Below are 15,226 nucleotides of genomic sequence, written 5' to 3'. Positions count from 1 at the left end.
ATCAGTGCTCTCCACTGGTCTAGATGAGACTCGAAAAGTCCACACGACTAACATCCCAGTAGAAAGAAAAACAAGGATTAGCTAGTTTACCATTGAAACGCAGAGATGTGTCAAAATTCAGGATTCACAAAATCAGACCTATTGCTTGTTATGCCGTGGATAGTTTTCAGGATTTTAATTAATTTGTAAACACAGATTTTATTTTAAGAGATCACAAATTTATTAATTCACTTAAACTTAGTTACACTTAACTGGTTTACACTAATATTATAGGTGAACAATTATTTCTATTTATAATTGAAAACTATTATCTTATTGATTATATTCTATTTCTCATCCTTCTACTGATTCTAAATTTTTTAACAGAAGCTTTTGCTTCTACCTTTGTTGGAAATAAAGGGCTGATAAATGCTTTAAGTTATAGGGGTCGTCAAAACACAACTATACCACACTAAGTTCTAATACCTAATTGAATAAATTGAAATTACTCGTTTAAGTTGCAAGATTTTGTATTTTAAGTTAAAGAGATTTTGGGCACTGAGGAATAGGAAACAAAAAACTATATTAGCGGGGTTCTATTGTAGTAGTTAATTTAATTATTAACTGCTGTATTTCTGTATGAAATAAAATGTACTGCCAACACAAAGGATAACTTTTGTAAATATTTTATGGAAAATTTACTGTAATAATACTTGATAGTTGTTAATAAAATAGCACTAAAAGAAGTAGTAAAGAAAAATTCTACTATAATAACAGTCAATTACTCTGCATGAAAAACAAAACAAATACAAATAGGGTTCAGAATTTGAGAAATCAATGTGACCATATAATTCCATGTGAAATTTGGAATTCATGATTGTAATTCAATCTCAAAAGATAATTACAAAAGTCACTCTTTTTAACTCTGCTTGGGAAATTAATTTTGTATTGCCAATATTCTCAATTTAAAGAGAAATAACAGAATCTCTAATCAAGTTCGAGTTGCCAACAGTTCTTCGTGAACTCTTGCACGATGTTATCGAAATTTTATGATTAATAGGAAAAAGTATTCTTTCTAGCGGGTTGATAAACTGAACTGAACAATAAAAATTACCCCCCCCCCAAGTGGGTTTATGATGAAAACAATAGAATAGAAAGAGAGAATAGTTGTAATTTACAAGCAATAGAAGAAGAGAGATGTTTATAATAATTTTGATGCCACTATCAGTGAGGGATGGACAAGTGGACGGATTTAAACAGTATGGATAGAGCTAGATTTTTCTTGGATAGACACACTTGTTTCCAAAGTGTTCTACTAACGGGACCAACGAAAGTTGTAGCTCACGTTGTAAATACCAGAGTTGTAGCTGTAGACATACGTTATGACGTCTGTTCTCCAAAAGTAATATAAATGTGTGTAGATAGAGGTAGTTTTTTCAAGTTATGCAAATATTAACAATATATGAGTTTTACTCCTAACAAATGGAATTATTACTGATTTTTCAAAATTATTATCACTTCCAATTGATGCAGATAATAGTTTTTACACTGTTTTTCATGTAACTTTATTAAATTGTCTTAAAGTTTTCAATATAATTTCAATGCTTCATTTCATTCAGAGTAATGTTGAAATATAATTATATTTTCACACTCTTCTTTATAATTGTATTACATTGAAAATGATGTAGGATTCTCCAGCATAATAACATTACTTAAGGTATCAGGAGTTTCAGTCGAAAATAAGTAGTGTCGGATTCTAAAATTGTTTATTTGAAAGCATCTTTGATCAATAAAACTCTCAAGAATTTTTGTGGGAGAGATGAGCTCTTTTTTTACCAATAATAATATTAATAATAACAATAATTAAAATGTCAATAATCATAATAATAATTTTAATTTCATTTTGCGATTCATTTTATGTCACATACGGTAATATTTTTATGCAATTCTGACGATCACTTAATTTATTTTTGTCTTGAAATTGCTGACCTTGTGACATCAGCTATTCTTTCTTATATTTCTCATACGTGAACATAACTCTCCTTATCTATCTTATGGTTTTTGTTCACGTTTGTGTTCTATTCAGGCACGTTTATTGTGATGAAATACTCGGAATAATTGTGACAAGCGCTGACATGTCGCTCTGTCTCTCTCACTACACTACAACAACTTTTGTAAAAAACATTTTTTCAGATTTGTCAAAAGAAATGAAAACAAACATAAAAAATTCATAAAAATGTGTTAGAGAGTGATTTCAACTCTTGCCTGGAGTCGGAGCTCACTTTTTTAGGTGAAATTAATTCTACATCTCCTGAAAATATACTACCAAAATTTCAGCTATTTCAATATTTTTTAACATAAAACCTAATATGACTGGACGATCGGTGATGAAGGTAGAGATGATAGCTCTAAAATTTGTAATGATAATAATAATTCTGATTCTGAAAATTTGAAGCTGTTCAAAGATTAAAATTTTCTTAATGGGTTCAGATGTTGGCTTTGAGGAGTGGAAAGTCATTCGAAGAAGAATTGTTGGATTTTTTAAACAAGTTTAATGGAAAAAATGAGATCAGGTTAAAAACAATTTTAGATGAAGTCTATAGAATTGATACAAATTTTCTAAAAAGTAAGGGAATTGCTCTAAACTTCAGTAAATTATTTTTGTCTTTAAAATAATTTGTTCGATTTATTTTCAAGCAGACAGAGTTGAGGAATGGCAATATTGGAAATTAGACTGATTGAAATTTCGAATGATGAGTTTAATTTTAGATTTTGCTTATTTATTTCAGCCTAATCCAATATCTTTACCAAGCTGTTAAAAATCGCCAGAAGGCAATTCTTAAAATAACGGAGGAAGTATAAAATATACATATGTGCCCATGTAAATGTATTTATGATGGATTAACGAACGTCAGAATTTGTTGATAGCAACGCGCAAGTGGTTTGTTTATGTGATTTAGGACTGAGATTTGCACAGATTCGAAGTCCTTTTAAGATCTTGTATGCGATCTGTCATTTTGTCGGGTTATCTGGAAAGTTCGTACCGTTTTTTTGTAAATAAAACTACCAGAATATTACAAATTTGACTGATATTAATCTACTAGATATTGACCATTCTGTTCAATTACTTGCTTCCATCTTTCTTCAAACTTATTAATTCCACGTTTATAAAATGATTCATTCTTTCATGTTTTGAGCACCGTTCAATATCTAAGCAGTTTCAGATGCAGCACGAACTTTCCGGATGATCCAGTAATACTTTCTTTAAAAACATCTGTGGTCCTTATCCTATATTGTACAATATTGTAAAAAATTTATTTTAAAGCTATCCTTACAACTTTTTTATTCGCTCTTCAAACATCTTAATAAGGCCAATATAATAAGTGCCTAATTCAGAAGGAAATTTTGTCATAAGGCATCATAAAGACCAGATAAACATTGTTTAATAAATGATTAACTAAAACATTTTTCAGTAAAAGTTGTAAGTTTGTAATGAGAAAGTTATTGAGTAATGCGAAATTAGAAAAATCTTAATTCATCTGAAAAATAAATTTATCAGCCATAGGTTGGGAATGCCTGATTTACGCTTACCTATTTAATTCCCAATAAAGGCCTGATAGGTATTGAGGCATTCCTGGAATAGATTTTCCTCGAGAATACACGCAGCTAGCCTGTGGTCTGAACATACCACTACGAGTCCAACTTCAATTGAAAGACCTGGTTCAACATGTCGTTTTTCGACTTTACAGCTTCTCATGTAGGCTTGAAATGTGGTCTTCTGTAGTACCAGTTTTATCCGCTTTGGTCAGCGGTCATAACTATTTATGGTGTGAGGGAATGCACCATAATATTATCAACAGTTGTAAGAAAATCCAAATTAGTGGTAATAAAATTTGGTGATAAATTGAAAGTTGACATTAAAAGAGAATGATCCACAGACTACAAGTGTTCTGCGACGGTTGCAGTCCTGCAGCCTGTGCTCGGGTTCTCTGGAAATATCCAGACGTAGATCACTATTGTTCACGAGCTATCGGGGTGTATTGACTGCTATCGGTTATAGCAGTCTGCTACTTCGACAAGGTAGAGAAACTGGCCTATTTTTTGTAGTTGTCGTCGTTTTTGCGTTCCTCTTTTTTCTTCTTCACTCCCGAATGTGCCTAACATCCTTGCAAAATTTCTCTTCCACGCACGATTTCATAAATTGTTCGAGTGCCTTACATGTGTCCCTGGTTTGGAAAAACTTTAAAGTTATCTTGGGCCACGCTTGGCAGAGATCGATATTCGTTCCCGAATAAATGGCTGAAATGAGGTCTTTACGTTTATTGTTATATGTGGGAAAATGCAAAAGGAAAAATTCACTGTATCGTCTTCTCCACTCCCGCAATTAGGGCAAATTGAATCAGATTCTACGGTATTTTATGCTCGATGTGCACGAAAGATTGCATGCCCTGTCAATACGGAAGTCATCAAATCATTGAGACGGATCGAAATTCGTGTGTTTCGCGACTTTATCCAACGTGTCTTACTCTGTCTGCGAAATTTTTAGCATTTGTTACCTGAAGTTCATCAACAGCATCGACGCTCTAGCCGACGTATTGTCGTCCATAGAAATTCTACTATTATTATAAGTTAAGACTTCTTCAGTACGAAGGATGTATCGCACATTAAGATCACCAATTACGTACAAGCAGTACCCCTGACGCCACACATAGATCTCCCCCCGGACAATTGTACGGGCATGTGTGACAACTCCTGTTTCAGTCATGCCACTTTCTCTCTATATCGTATTGAAACTGATCTTCGAGCTTGATAATTTGCATGCCTTAGGCGAAATACATAGTTGCAATTACTAATCTTATTTTGAAATTGACACATGATTGTAAATCGAATTATTATTGGATTGGGATTTTAAGTATAATTTTTTTTTTCTGAGTGTACGTGAAACTTGAACTTAATCAAAGTGTTAAAAAAATTTCAGCGTTAGCAATATGTCAAATTTTTGATTATTGACTCTTTGAATGTAAAGATTATCTTCTGACAATTATCGATTTGTTAAAAAATTTTATTTAATTTTATTGTAATATATTATCTTCTGTCCATACTAGCCAGTACTGGGTAAAATGCTCCGAAGGCCAGCAAAAATAGATAAACAATTAACACGGGAGTTGAAAGCTATGGCTCACGAAGATGATCCATATGAAACAGTAGTTGGGAAAACAATGTGTACAAATGATTTTTACGAAGGTCAAGGTCGTCTTGATGGTGCTTTTTGTGAATATACGGAAGCCGATAAAATGGAATATCTTCAAAAACTACAAAAAGCTGGAGTGATAAATATAGAAATGGAAGCATTAGCATTCGCAGCACTTACACATCATGCAGGAATCAGATCTGCAATTGTGTGTGTTACATTATTGGATCGATTGAAAAGTGATCAGGTATTTAAAAACAATTTTTACATAACATTTGATAATAAAAAAGTTAGTTTCAAATATTAACATCGACCAATCCTTCAAGAAGTATATTTATAATAAAATACTCACTAAATTAAGACTCAGACATCATTTTTGCCGGTTGTTCAAATTCAATATCAATTTTATAACTCAACAAAAAAAAACTAACTGCTTTGGTAATATTTCTATAATTCTTGTAGCTTTACTAGAAATCCCTTCACTCATATTTATAATCGAATCGTTAAGTAAATTTTTCGAAAAAAGTCTTGTCAATAGATATACAACAAGTGTTCAGTACGACATTGTTGTTATTATTTATATTATTATCATTACTACTATTCGCGTATCAATTGTTGTTATACAAGAGGAAAACGTGATGAAAGCATAAAATAGAAATTATGAGACTGACTTTTTTTATTTTTCTTATGCTATTTATCATCTAGTATGAGAAAGTGATTTAGACTGCAGATGAAATTTTACTAGAATTCTAGTAACGTTTCCTAGAATGAATTTACTTGATTAACCGAATAATAAACCTCGAATTATTTTTTCCATAGATATTTTGATAATTATAATTTGGCTCAATTACAAAAATACATAATTTATTATTCCATTTTCACATTTCTGCAGCTTATGGCACCTAAAGAAGTCTTAGAGGAATGGCAAAAACGACCTCAAGTTCTCGTTGCTAGATATATCAGAAAGTACCTGCAAACTAAAGGTCGCTTAATTTGCGAAGGCCATGGATCTATAGCTGTTAAAAGTCCACGTCGCTTTAAACTTGTTCAACAAGAGTCAGAAAACTATGACTGAACTGCCAGTTATTTAATACAATGTATTTATCAATTTGTTATTTCGTTTAATCTAATTGTAAGATTACATCATTATAAAATCTGTATTAATCGAATTCTTGAGAAAAAAATGTTTATTCATGGTATTCTTAACAAATTTTTACAGTATAATTATAAAAGTGAATAAGACATAAAATTTATAAACTTGAAAATAAAGCATCGTTGGTAAAAAATAATTATCAAAGCTTCGTAGTTAAAGAATTTTTTCTCATGATAGTGGAGAAAGAATTTTCGTTGGTTGCATTCTTTATGGGATATTTGAGTACAAATGAGTGCCGATTCATATTTCAAATCGTTACGAAAAAAATTACAAATAGTCTAAAAATAAGATGAAACATTTAAAAATATCAAATTTCTCTATATATCGAGAACTGTTTAATGGTTTTAAGCTATGATGCAGAATTTTCGACACATCAAGAGAATTGTTAATGTAATTTGATGTTATATATCTAAAGAAACGAATCGGGTTATAAACGAGTCTCTATAAAAAATTGTAATCAACATAGTGAGTTTACTGAAGATATAGTAAAAATTATTTAAAATACTTTGAATTGAACTTTGGTAAATTATCAATCTCCTTTTGTGGTAAATCGTTAACTCTTTCTACAAGAAAAAAAGGTTCTGTAAGATTGTACTAAAGAATCTTTTAAATTTTACTACAAATGTTTATTTATGGATCAATAACTAAACTACATTTATACATTTGTTTTTAACAAAAAACATTACAATTGTTGTCTGCGAATGCTGTGATAACATCTAAAGTTTTTACAAGTATTTCCAGTAATAAAACGATTCTCAGTCTTGTCGAATGAACTTTATCGAATCAAAGAAATAGAAGTTAAAATTGTCATTGCACCTCATTGCATTCCAGAATAACTATAGATAATTTACTTGTTTAAGATTAAGCATTCAATTTTCCAATAAATTTTGATTATATATTTTTATCAATAAAATACATATCAATACAAATATTATCTTCTTGATATTTTGGTATATTAATAGCAACTTAGAATGTAACTATTTCACAATTCTACTACTGTTCTAAAATGAATAAACATTGTTAAAAAGGAGAAATCATAAAACTTCTGAAGAAACCTTATAAACAAAATAAATGAACAAACGTGTAATTAAGAAATAGCATATACTACAGATAAATACTCTAGTAAACTGAAACTTTTTATGAAAATCTTTTGTTTTCATTCGATAATAAATCTATTTTGTAAATGAATTAAAAAACGATCTTCAATGAATTTGAAATCTTGGAATGACATGCATCAATGGAATGAGAATATTATCGTTAAATAATAAATAATTAATGTAAAAATGAAATAAATCCCAATGCCACATGTTTACATTTTATTAGCGGCCTTTTTTCAATTGACTATCTTAATACTCATTTTATAATGAATGTCCATTTTAGTATTTTCAGATTTTGTTTTTAAATAAAAATCATTTTTAATAATATACATCAATTAAAAAGAATATTTTCTACTTAAATAATTATTTATAACATATTGAAAAATATAATAAGTTCAAGATTACACGTAATTAAACAAACATTATGTGTAAAAGTTATATTGAGCTCGTTTCAAACTAACGATGTTTACCATATTCTATAACCGTTGCATTTAATATCAAATTTTGAACTTCTAAGCCATAATACTTCTGCTAAATTACGATTCATTATTTATCGTAACAAGAGAATTATAAAAATAGCTCAATATAGCATAATAATAACAATAATATAAAATGAATTATTCCATGCGTAATTGTTTATAAGTAATTTGACATAACTATCGTATTTTGAAAAAAAATTTATCACACGAAACTGTTCAATTTTAGCACTTTAAAAAGTTCTTAACGTTTAATAATATCCATGTAACAACATTCGAGTGTTATATTATGTACACTATATATAGCAAAATAACTTGACACTGATTCTTTTTTACATACACGTGATACGTACTCAGTACAATATTTGAGAACATTGGCATGATAATAAAAAATAATGTATGATACTCTTGTAAGAAATGTGAAAAGTAATGAATAGAAGAGATGACTATTTCGATTGAAACTAATGGCAATGTTTATTATTCATTGAAAAATATGAAATTCAAAATATTCTTTTATTATTGTTCCTTATTTTAATGATAGTAAGCCATAATTATATTTGAAAAAAGGCTTACGTGATATATATATTATAAAAAGAAAGAGATAAGATAAGAACATCTTAACGAGGTGTAAAATGCTAGACTAAGGGAAACATATACAAAAATGATTATTAGTATTTTATGAAATTGTTCAAAAAAAAACTTTTTAATATTGGTATTAGTATTAATTTAGAAAAACTTTAAAAATGAAAATGTAAAATTCATAACTTAGAAGATAAGTAGGAAGGGAAAACTTGTAAAAAAACTAGAAATAGTTCAGATTTCTACAATTTTCAAAAAACAATAATAAACATCTCTATAAACTTCAGTCATGCAACTTAATGGATATAACTATATCAAAACAATGTCGGTGCTTTTCAGCGGTCTATGTGCTACCCGGAAAGTCCATATGCCTAACTTCCTAGTAAAAAGGTTGGGAAGACTGATTTTGCTTTCAAAATTACTTATTATTATTATCATAACTAGTATAATTGTATTACTTATAATTATCATTAGGAGATCAGGCTCAAAAATTTTGTCTGAATCACAAAAATGATTGCACGATTTTTTTTAGTTTTTTGATTCGGCACAGAAAATGCTGCTCCGATTCTACTGAAATCTTAATCAGTTTTAAGTTGCGTAATTATGCATTGAATGCAATTAGTCCCACGTCAATATTTTTTGTTTTCCAAAAAGTCAAGATAAAAAATAATTCTGAACGCACATACGTACATGTACACACTGATGTCTACTCAAAAACTGTTGTATTAGACTCCACAGACCTAAAAACGTAGAGATTTTTCAAAAGTCGGGATTCGCAAAATAGGACTCGTTACAATAACTTCTCGCTGGGATGCTAAAAATCCTTAGTGATTAGCTGCAGTATCTAAACGATGTTTTAAGATCATTTTTGATCACAGATACACTACGTTATCTGAAACTCATGGAAGTACTTATCAACATTGTTCTAGTAGGTTATTTGACTCAGTAAATCAATAAATAAGATGTTGATATATTTAGGTTGATATGAAAAAATGTACTGCGTTACATGACATACTTATGTAAAGTAGTAAGAAACATTGTATGTGGTGATGTATTAAATACAAAATATTGTTAATTGAATGAATAATAAATATGTTTACACATCTTTACTGAGTTTGGAAGATATATATATATATATATTGTAACGTTATTTTTTTTATAACGTCTCATTGTTAGCTCTAGCAATATTTTATTAAGATTTTTAAGGCTAATAAGAGCCAATTTAGTATGTTTCGGTAATGATTTATGAAGAAAATATTACATAAAAATATAAATTAAGTTTCGGTGCACATTAGTTTTAAGTGACCCCTCCATATGAAAATCTGGGAGAAGTCACGTGAACATAGAAAACCACCAATAGAAAATGTGATTCGACAAATTGAAAACGTTTTGAGTAGAGAGAGAAGAAAATGAAGAAATTGGAGAATAAAAATTTGAGGAAAAATGTTTTTTGAGGAGTCGATTGCGAGCTGTGCTCATGGACAGTCGAGTGTGACCACCATGGTGAAAGGGAAGAGCTAAGAAGGTTCTAGAAAGAAGAATGAAGACCAGAGAGGATCTTCAATGGAAGTAAAAGGAAGTCCAGGACAACCAGGACTAGGTTTGACAAAAGCTAGACTATCAAAAGCTCTCTGCAGAAGATGTAAGTTATTGAGAATTGAATTTTAAAATGGGTTAAAAGGTAAATTTGTAGTTAGTTGAAAATATTTTATAGTATAAAAGTAAATCCGTGAGGCTTGGTTTGCTCTCGTGCTTGTTATTTTAAGTTTACTTGTGGATTTGATTAAAAAAGATTAGGATTAAGTTTAGTTAAGTTGATTTGAAGATTTGTTTATTGTTAAAAATTATGATATTAAGTTTTCAAGTTTAGTTAGTTATGCGATTTATTTAAGCCCCAGAATTATACTATACTTTATACGTTATAGTCTTATTTGGTTTAATTTGAAGTTTGTCTAGTAATTGTTAAGAAAGTTGATTGAGAAAAATTATTAAAATAAATTCGAGAATTAAAAATATGTGAACCTGTCAATTTATTTCTTGTAGTTTGGGGACCTTCAACTCATTCTGTTGGTTAGTTATTTAATTTGGGTTTATTTTTTTTTATTTAATTGTCTTTTTGTTGGTCGGACACGACCCCTCTCCACAACCTACACAATTGAGGGCTAGGACATGCCCTGTTCAGGAGGATCCTGATTTTGTAGAACCCTCTTAGTTAAGTTAGTCTGAGGTTTAGTTTTAAGTATTGAGATTTTGAGAATATTCTGTAGATATTGAGTCAGTTAGTAAGTTTTGAGATATTGAGCTTAGATTTAAGTTAGTATTAGTTTAAGTTACACCAGTTTAGTTATTTTGGTGAATAAAAATAACTTGGCACCCTAGGTAAAGAAGTTGTAGTCTCTCAGGGATGGTTCTAATCAGGATGCCCACCTGAAGGAAGGTGCGTTATGGAGTATACTCTTTAGGGACAGAAAAATAACGTTACAATATATACTAAAAATATAAACTAATAAAACAATACAACTAATAATACAATATATAAATTAATAAAAAGTATTGCATTTGATTCGACAATATCATCATTTTATTTTATTTTAAGCATAACTGTCATAAGATAATTTGGAAAAATCACGCTTGTATCAGACATGAATTTCTTTATCTATTGTATGCCCACTAAATTCATAATACAGTGTGCAAGAGATGATTTTCAGCTTATTGTTCAAAAGATCGTTTTGATGGTAATGTTAATAATTTAACACAAAATTAAAAACGATAATATACTTACAACGAATCTTTAAAAAAATTCGCGGGAAAAGATAAGATCCTGACTCAAAATATAACACCTTTTTTCATCCTATTCTTATCTTAAGACTATCCTTTCTTAAGATTGAACTTAAGATGAACAAATCCTAATTAAAGTCGGAATACGCAACAAATTAGCGTTTCCGTTGGACGAAATTTCTTCGATTTTATTCTAAATTCATACTAATTTTATCCTATCTTCATCCTAATTTTATTTTTGTTTTGCCCTAACTTCATCCTTCTTTTATTTTATACTTATCCTAGTTTCAATCTAATTTTATTGGGTTTTCGAGTAATTTTTATTACAAGAAAAATATTATTTTTTATAATTATTGACTTTATTTTAATTTTTAATGTTAGAACGTTTACAATAAGTACACATAAAGAAAAATAAATGTAAAAAATGATAGAACTAAATCATAATAATTTTTATAATAATTGTTATTCATGAATTATAGATTAAAAAAATTAGGCTGTTCATGGGGATAATAAGTAGAACCACTGACAGTTTGGTAATCGTTAGTAGCTGAAAAACTTACCAAAGAATTATTGACGCCCGTTCCAGCGTAATATGGGTCTGAATTCCGATCGAAGCTATAGTTATGACGTTGATAATTTTCAGCAGCTTCATAGTTTAATTGAGTTATACGTGATTGACTGTTGTCTGGATAATTATTTTCTTTGTTTGGTAATTTCAACTTAATTCTTTTTTTAGAGCGACTATTATTATGTTCAGAAGTTGAAGCATTTTTTTTTTTGAATCAAAATGGATGATTTTTTATATTTTTTCGTTGAAGGAGATTGTTATACTGATGATGGATTTTTTGATGATGAACTTGACCTTATTTGAACGTCAGAGCTACTGCTGTCATCCTAGGACAAAAGGCCAGTATGGGACTTTTGTCTGTTATTTGCAGAAATAGATGCATCTTATATAATATAGTATTCTCATCCAAATTGGGTGGCATTGATACTTGACTTCTCATCGATGAATTTGAAGAAGATCGTGAGTGATCAGGTGTTGACAAATTTGATTTTGAATTATAACGTTTTTTATGTCTATTCCTTGATAAATCAAAATTAGCTTTCAGATTTTCTGTTTTTTATAGTTTCTGTCGATTAATATTAGATTTTTTGTCTCTTTTGTTTCGTTGGATTATTGGTATAAATAGTTTTTTTCTATTTGAACATAATTTGCTGACATGTGCTGTATATTTTTTATAATCAACAATTGTTTTTTCCAAAGAGTTTATGAAATCTATTAATTTTATCCATAAATTGTTATGTAAAAAAACAAGGCCAATTCTCTATTACACAGATGCACATAAACGCTTTTTTTATAATTACTAATAAAGTTTAGCATACGCAAAAAAAATTTTTGTTCGATTTATTATTGTCGATTTTTAACTATTTTAAAAACTCAGAAAAGAACTCAAAAGATATCTCTCTACTTAGAAACTTAAAAAAAATGTTTTTGAAATTTTTCGAAAGAAAAAGTAAGTCTACTTTTATTATAAAATCATCAAGTTACTCATTCTTCTTCGTTCTCCTTTTTTTCGGTTCTTTGTTGTTCTAATTATTCATATTTTTATTGCGTTTAATTTGGTTTTTCAGCTCTACAAGTTTTGTGGGCGTCCTTCAAAAAATTTCATCACGCTTATTCTTAGTGTCTTCTTCATTCGCTTTCGCGAGAGACTAAACTGTAAAAAAAATTAAATGATGAATTTTATAAAAATTCAATAATTCCTGAATTACTTTTGTGATGTCTGAATGTATTTCAATTATTTCACATAACTATTTAAAACATATTTTAACAAAAGCTAAAAATGAATAGCAATAAAACTTAAGGATTGAGGTTAACGATTATTACTTAAGTTATTTTTCTTTAAGTTTTCTGAGGATTTCGTTGAAATAGAAAAGATTTCAAAAAATAGTTGAGGAAATCATCTCTTAGATATCTTATTGCTTTTGGAAAACCCACATCGCGAAAAGCAATAAAATTTTAAAAAAAGAGTACGTGACGCAAGAAGAGCGTTAGCTTTTCACAAAGGGAAAGACCATGCGAAAGGACTTGTGGGCGCTTGAAGCAAGGGACTTCTAATTATGTCACATTCAACTAAATAAATACGTAAAGTTTGATGCATCAGTCATCTCTTAAAATCGTAAGTCTTCTTTTGTCTTGAATATCGTATTGATAATATTTCAATGTTTGGAAATTTTTGGTATGAAGTATTTTAATTGTCAAATTATTTTTCAATTGATATTTGAATCAATTCGCGAATAAAAGTAAATATTGCGCTGACTGGAGCATTGACTAATGACCAATTGATTGTTATTCATCTCGACCAGAGTAAAAGAAATCATCTGTTTGTTACGTTTCAATTGCTGTTATAATTTTTTAATGATTTTCATTCTGTTGAGAATTAATTAATTCTCAGTTTGAATTTGCCAGTTGACAGGAACTTCGGCGGCCATCTTGGGACTGGGTCAATAACCAATCGACCAAATAATCAATATTTCTTAATCTAGTCATTCATTTGACTAATTTTCAGTGTCCCTTTTGACTAACGAAGTTCCTGTAGCCATTCTTTTTCTGTTCTTATTCACGTGTACATGCCATTTTAATCTTTTCGGACAATCTTGAAGTTTAGAGTCAATCATTAGTGCTAGTGCTATTCTGAATCACCAGAAATATTCAATTTTCATTCTACAATCAAAATCAACTAACATTTCAAGACATTTCATAGCAAATTCACGAAATTACATTAGATTCATTTTGCATTGCATTGATAGGCTAACGCCACGTGTACAATCATATTCTTGCTCAACTTGAGAAGCGTGCTGAGCTCGTGTGGGAGGTTAATAATACTGAACACACCAAGTTAAGTGTTTTTTAGACATTCAATTAAAATTCAGTAATTACAATTGACATTCAGTGATTTCTAAAGACATCCATTTCTTGTATTCAGTGACAAAAAGTTGTACAGTGTATACTGTGTACCTGTTAGTGCTGAAAATAAAGATTATATATTTTTGATAAAACCTGCCTTCCGTTTGCTCTGTTCCGGCACAATCATCCCTATCCCTAAACGGTTAGGTTAATTCAAAAGTTGAGATTTTCTCAACACATTCAATAAATTTCGTGATTGTTTTTATATAAATCACACATTTTCACTTTCTTTTTCGAAGATCCCCTCATCCCTGTCTATTGGTCGAAAGGCCAGGACTAAAAAGAAGAACTTAAAGTCTCTAAGGTTAAGCATATGGTTTATATAATGACGCTTTTAAAGAGCAAAAATATATAACACTTTATTTTTATTTAATTATTGATTGAAATACATAATATTAATTATTAAATAAATATTATTTATTAATTAATTGTTAAATTTATACATATTATTTACCTGTGACAGCCTCTATAGCTTTTGGATACATTATTTATGTATCTGCTTGCATTCTCTTCAAACCTTGAGCCCTTGCGCTTCTACCCGAAAAAGTAATAGTAAGAATAGCTTCAGAAGTGGAAATTCCAGCAATTGAATTCGCAGCTATGAGTCTTGCTACTTTTTTTCGGCTACCAACGGCAACATTATGGACGTTTCGAACACATCAAATATCATTTCCGATATGTATCATCTGAAAATTGAAGAAGACAAGAGCTCTGACCGAACTAAAAATAATAAAATATATTTTAAGAATATTAAATAACAGAAATGTCATTAAAAAAAAAAAAGTTGATAATTATTAGAAAAATCCTTTCATGCATACATCTCCGTTGTTGAATTTCGGACCATGAAGTTAATTAAGCTGATCATCGTGATCTTTTTCTTATTTTAAATATTACTTTGTGATGGTGTAGATGAATATTTATTGTTTGAAGATATTTCAGAAGATACCTCCTTTTATTTTGAATCCTTCACTGAATCAACTTTCGTACCATTTTGTTCTGTTC

At 29.5% G+C, this 15,226-nt stretch overlaps 1 protein-coding gene across 1 annotated transcript in view; it reads left to right on the top strand.

The window, feature by feature from the left end:
- The window catches only part of LOC118072255 (uridine phosphorylase 1-like), a 33,672-nt gene extending 24,092 nt beyond the window's left edge, over positions 1 to 9,580 (top strand). Inside the window, exons 5-6 of the mRNA XM_035091967.1 lie at positions 5,085 to 5,417; positions 6,063 to 9,580. Coding sequence (XP_034947858.1) covers positions 5,085 to 5,417; positions 6,063 to 6,245 — 516 coding nt within the window. The 3' untranslated portion in view covers positions 6,246 to 9,580. The remainder of the gene's footprint in view (positions 1 to 5,084; positions 5,418 to 6,062) is intronic.
- The last annotated feature ends 5,646 nt before the right edge of the window (positions 9,581 to 15,226 follow it).

Source organism: Chelonus insularis, unplaced genomic scaffold (assembly GCF_013357705.1).
Source record: "Chelonus insularis isolate UGA/USDA-ARS -01 unplaced genomic scaffold, ASM1335770v1 contig_90_pilon, whole genome shotgun sequence".
Taxonomy (NCBI): domain Eukaryota; kingdom Metazoa; phylum Arthropoda; class Insecta; order Hymenoptera; family Braconidae; genus Chelonus; species Chelonus insularis.
This window is presented reverse-complemented; position numbering and strand designations above follow the sequence as displayed.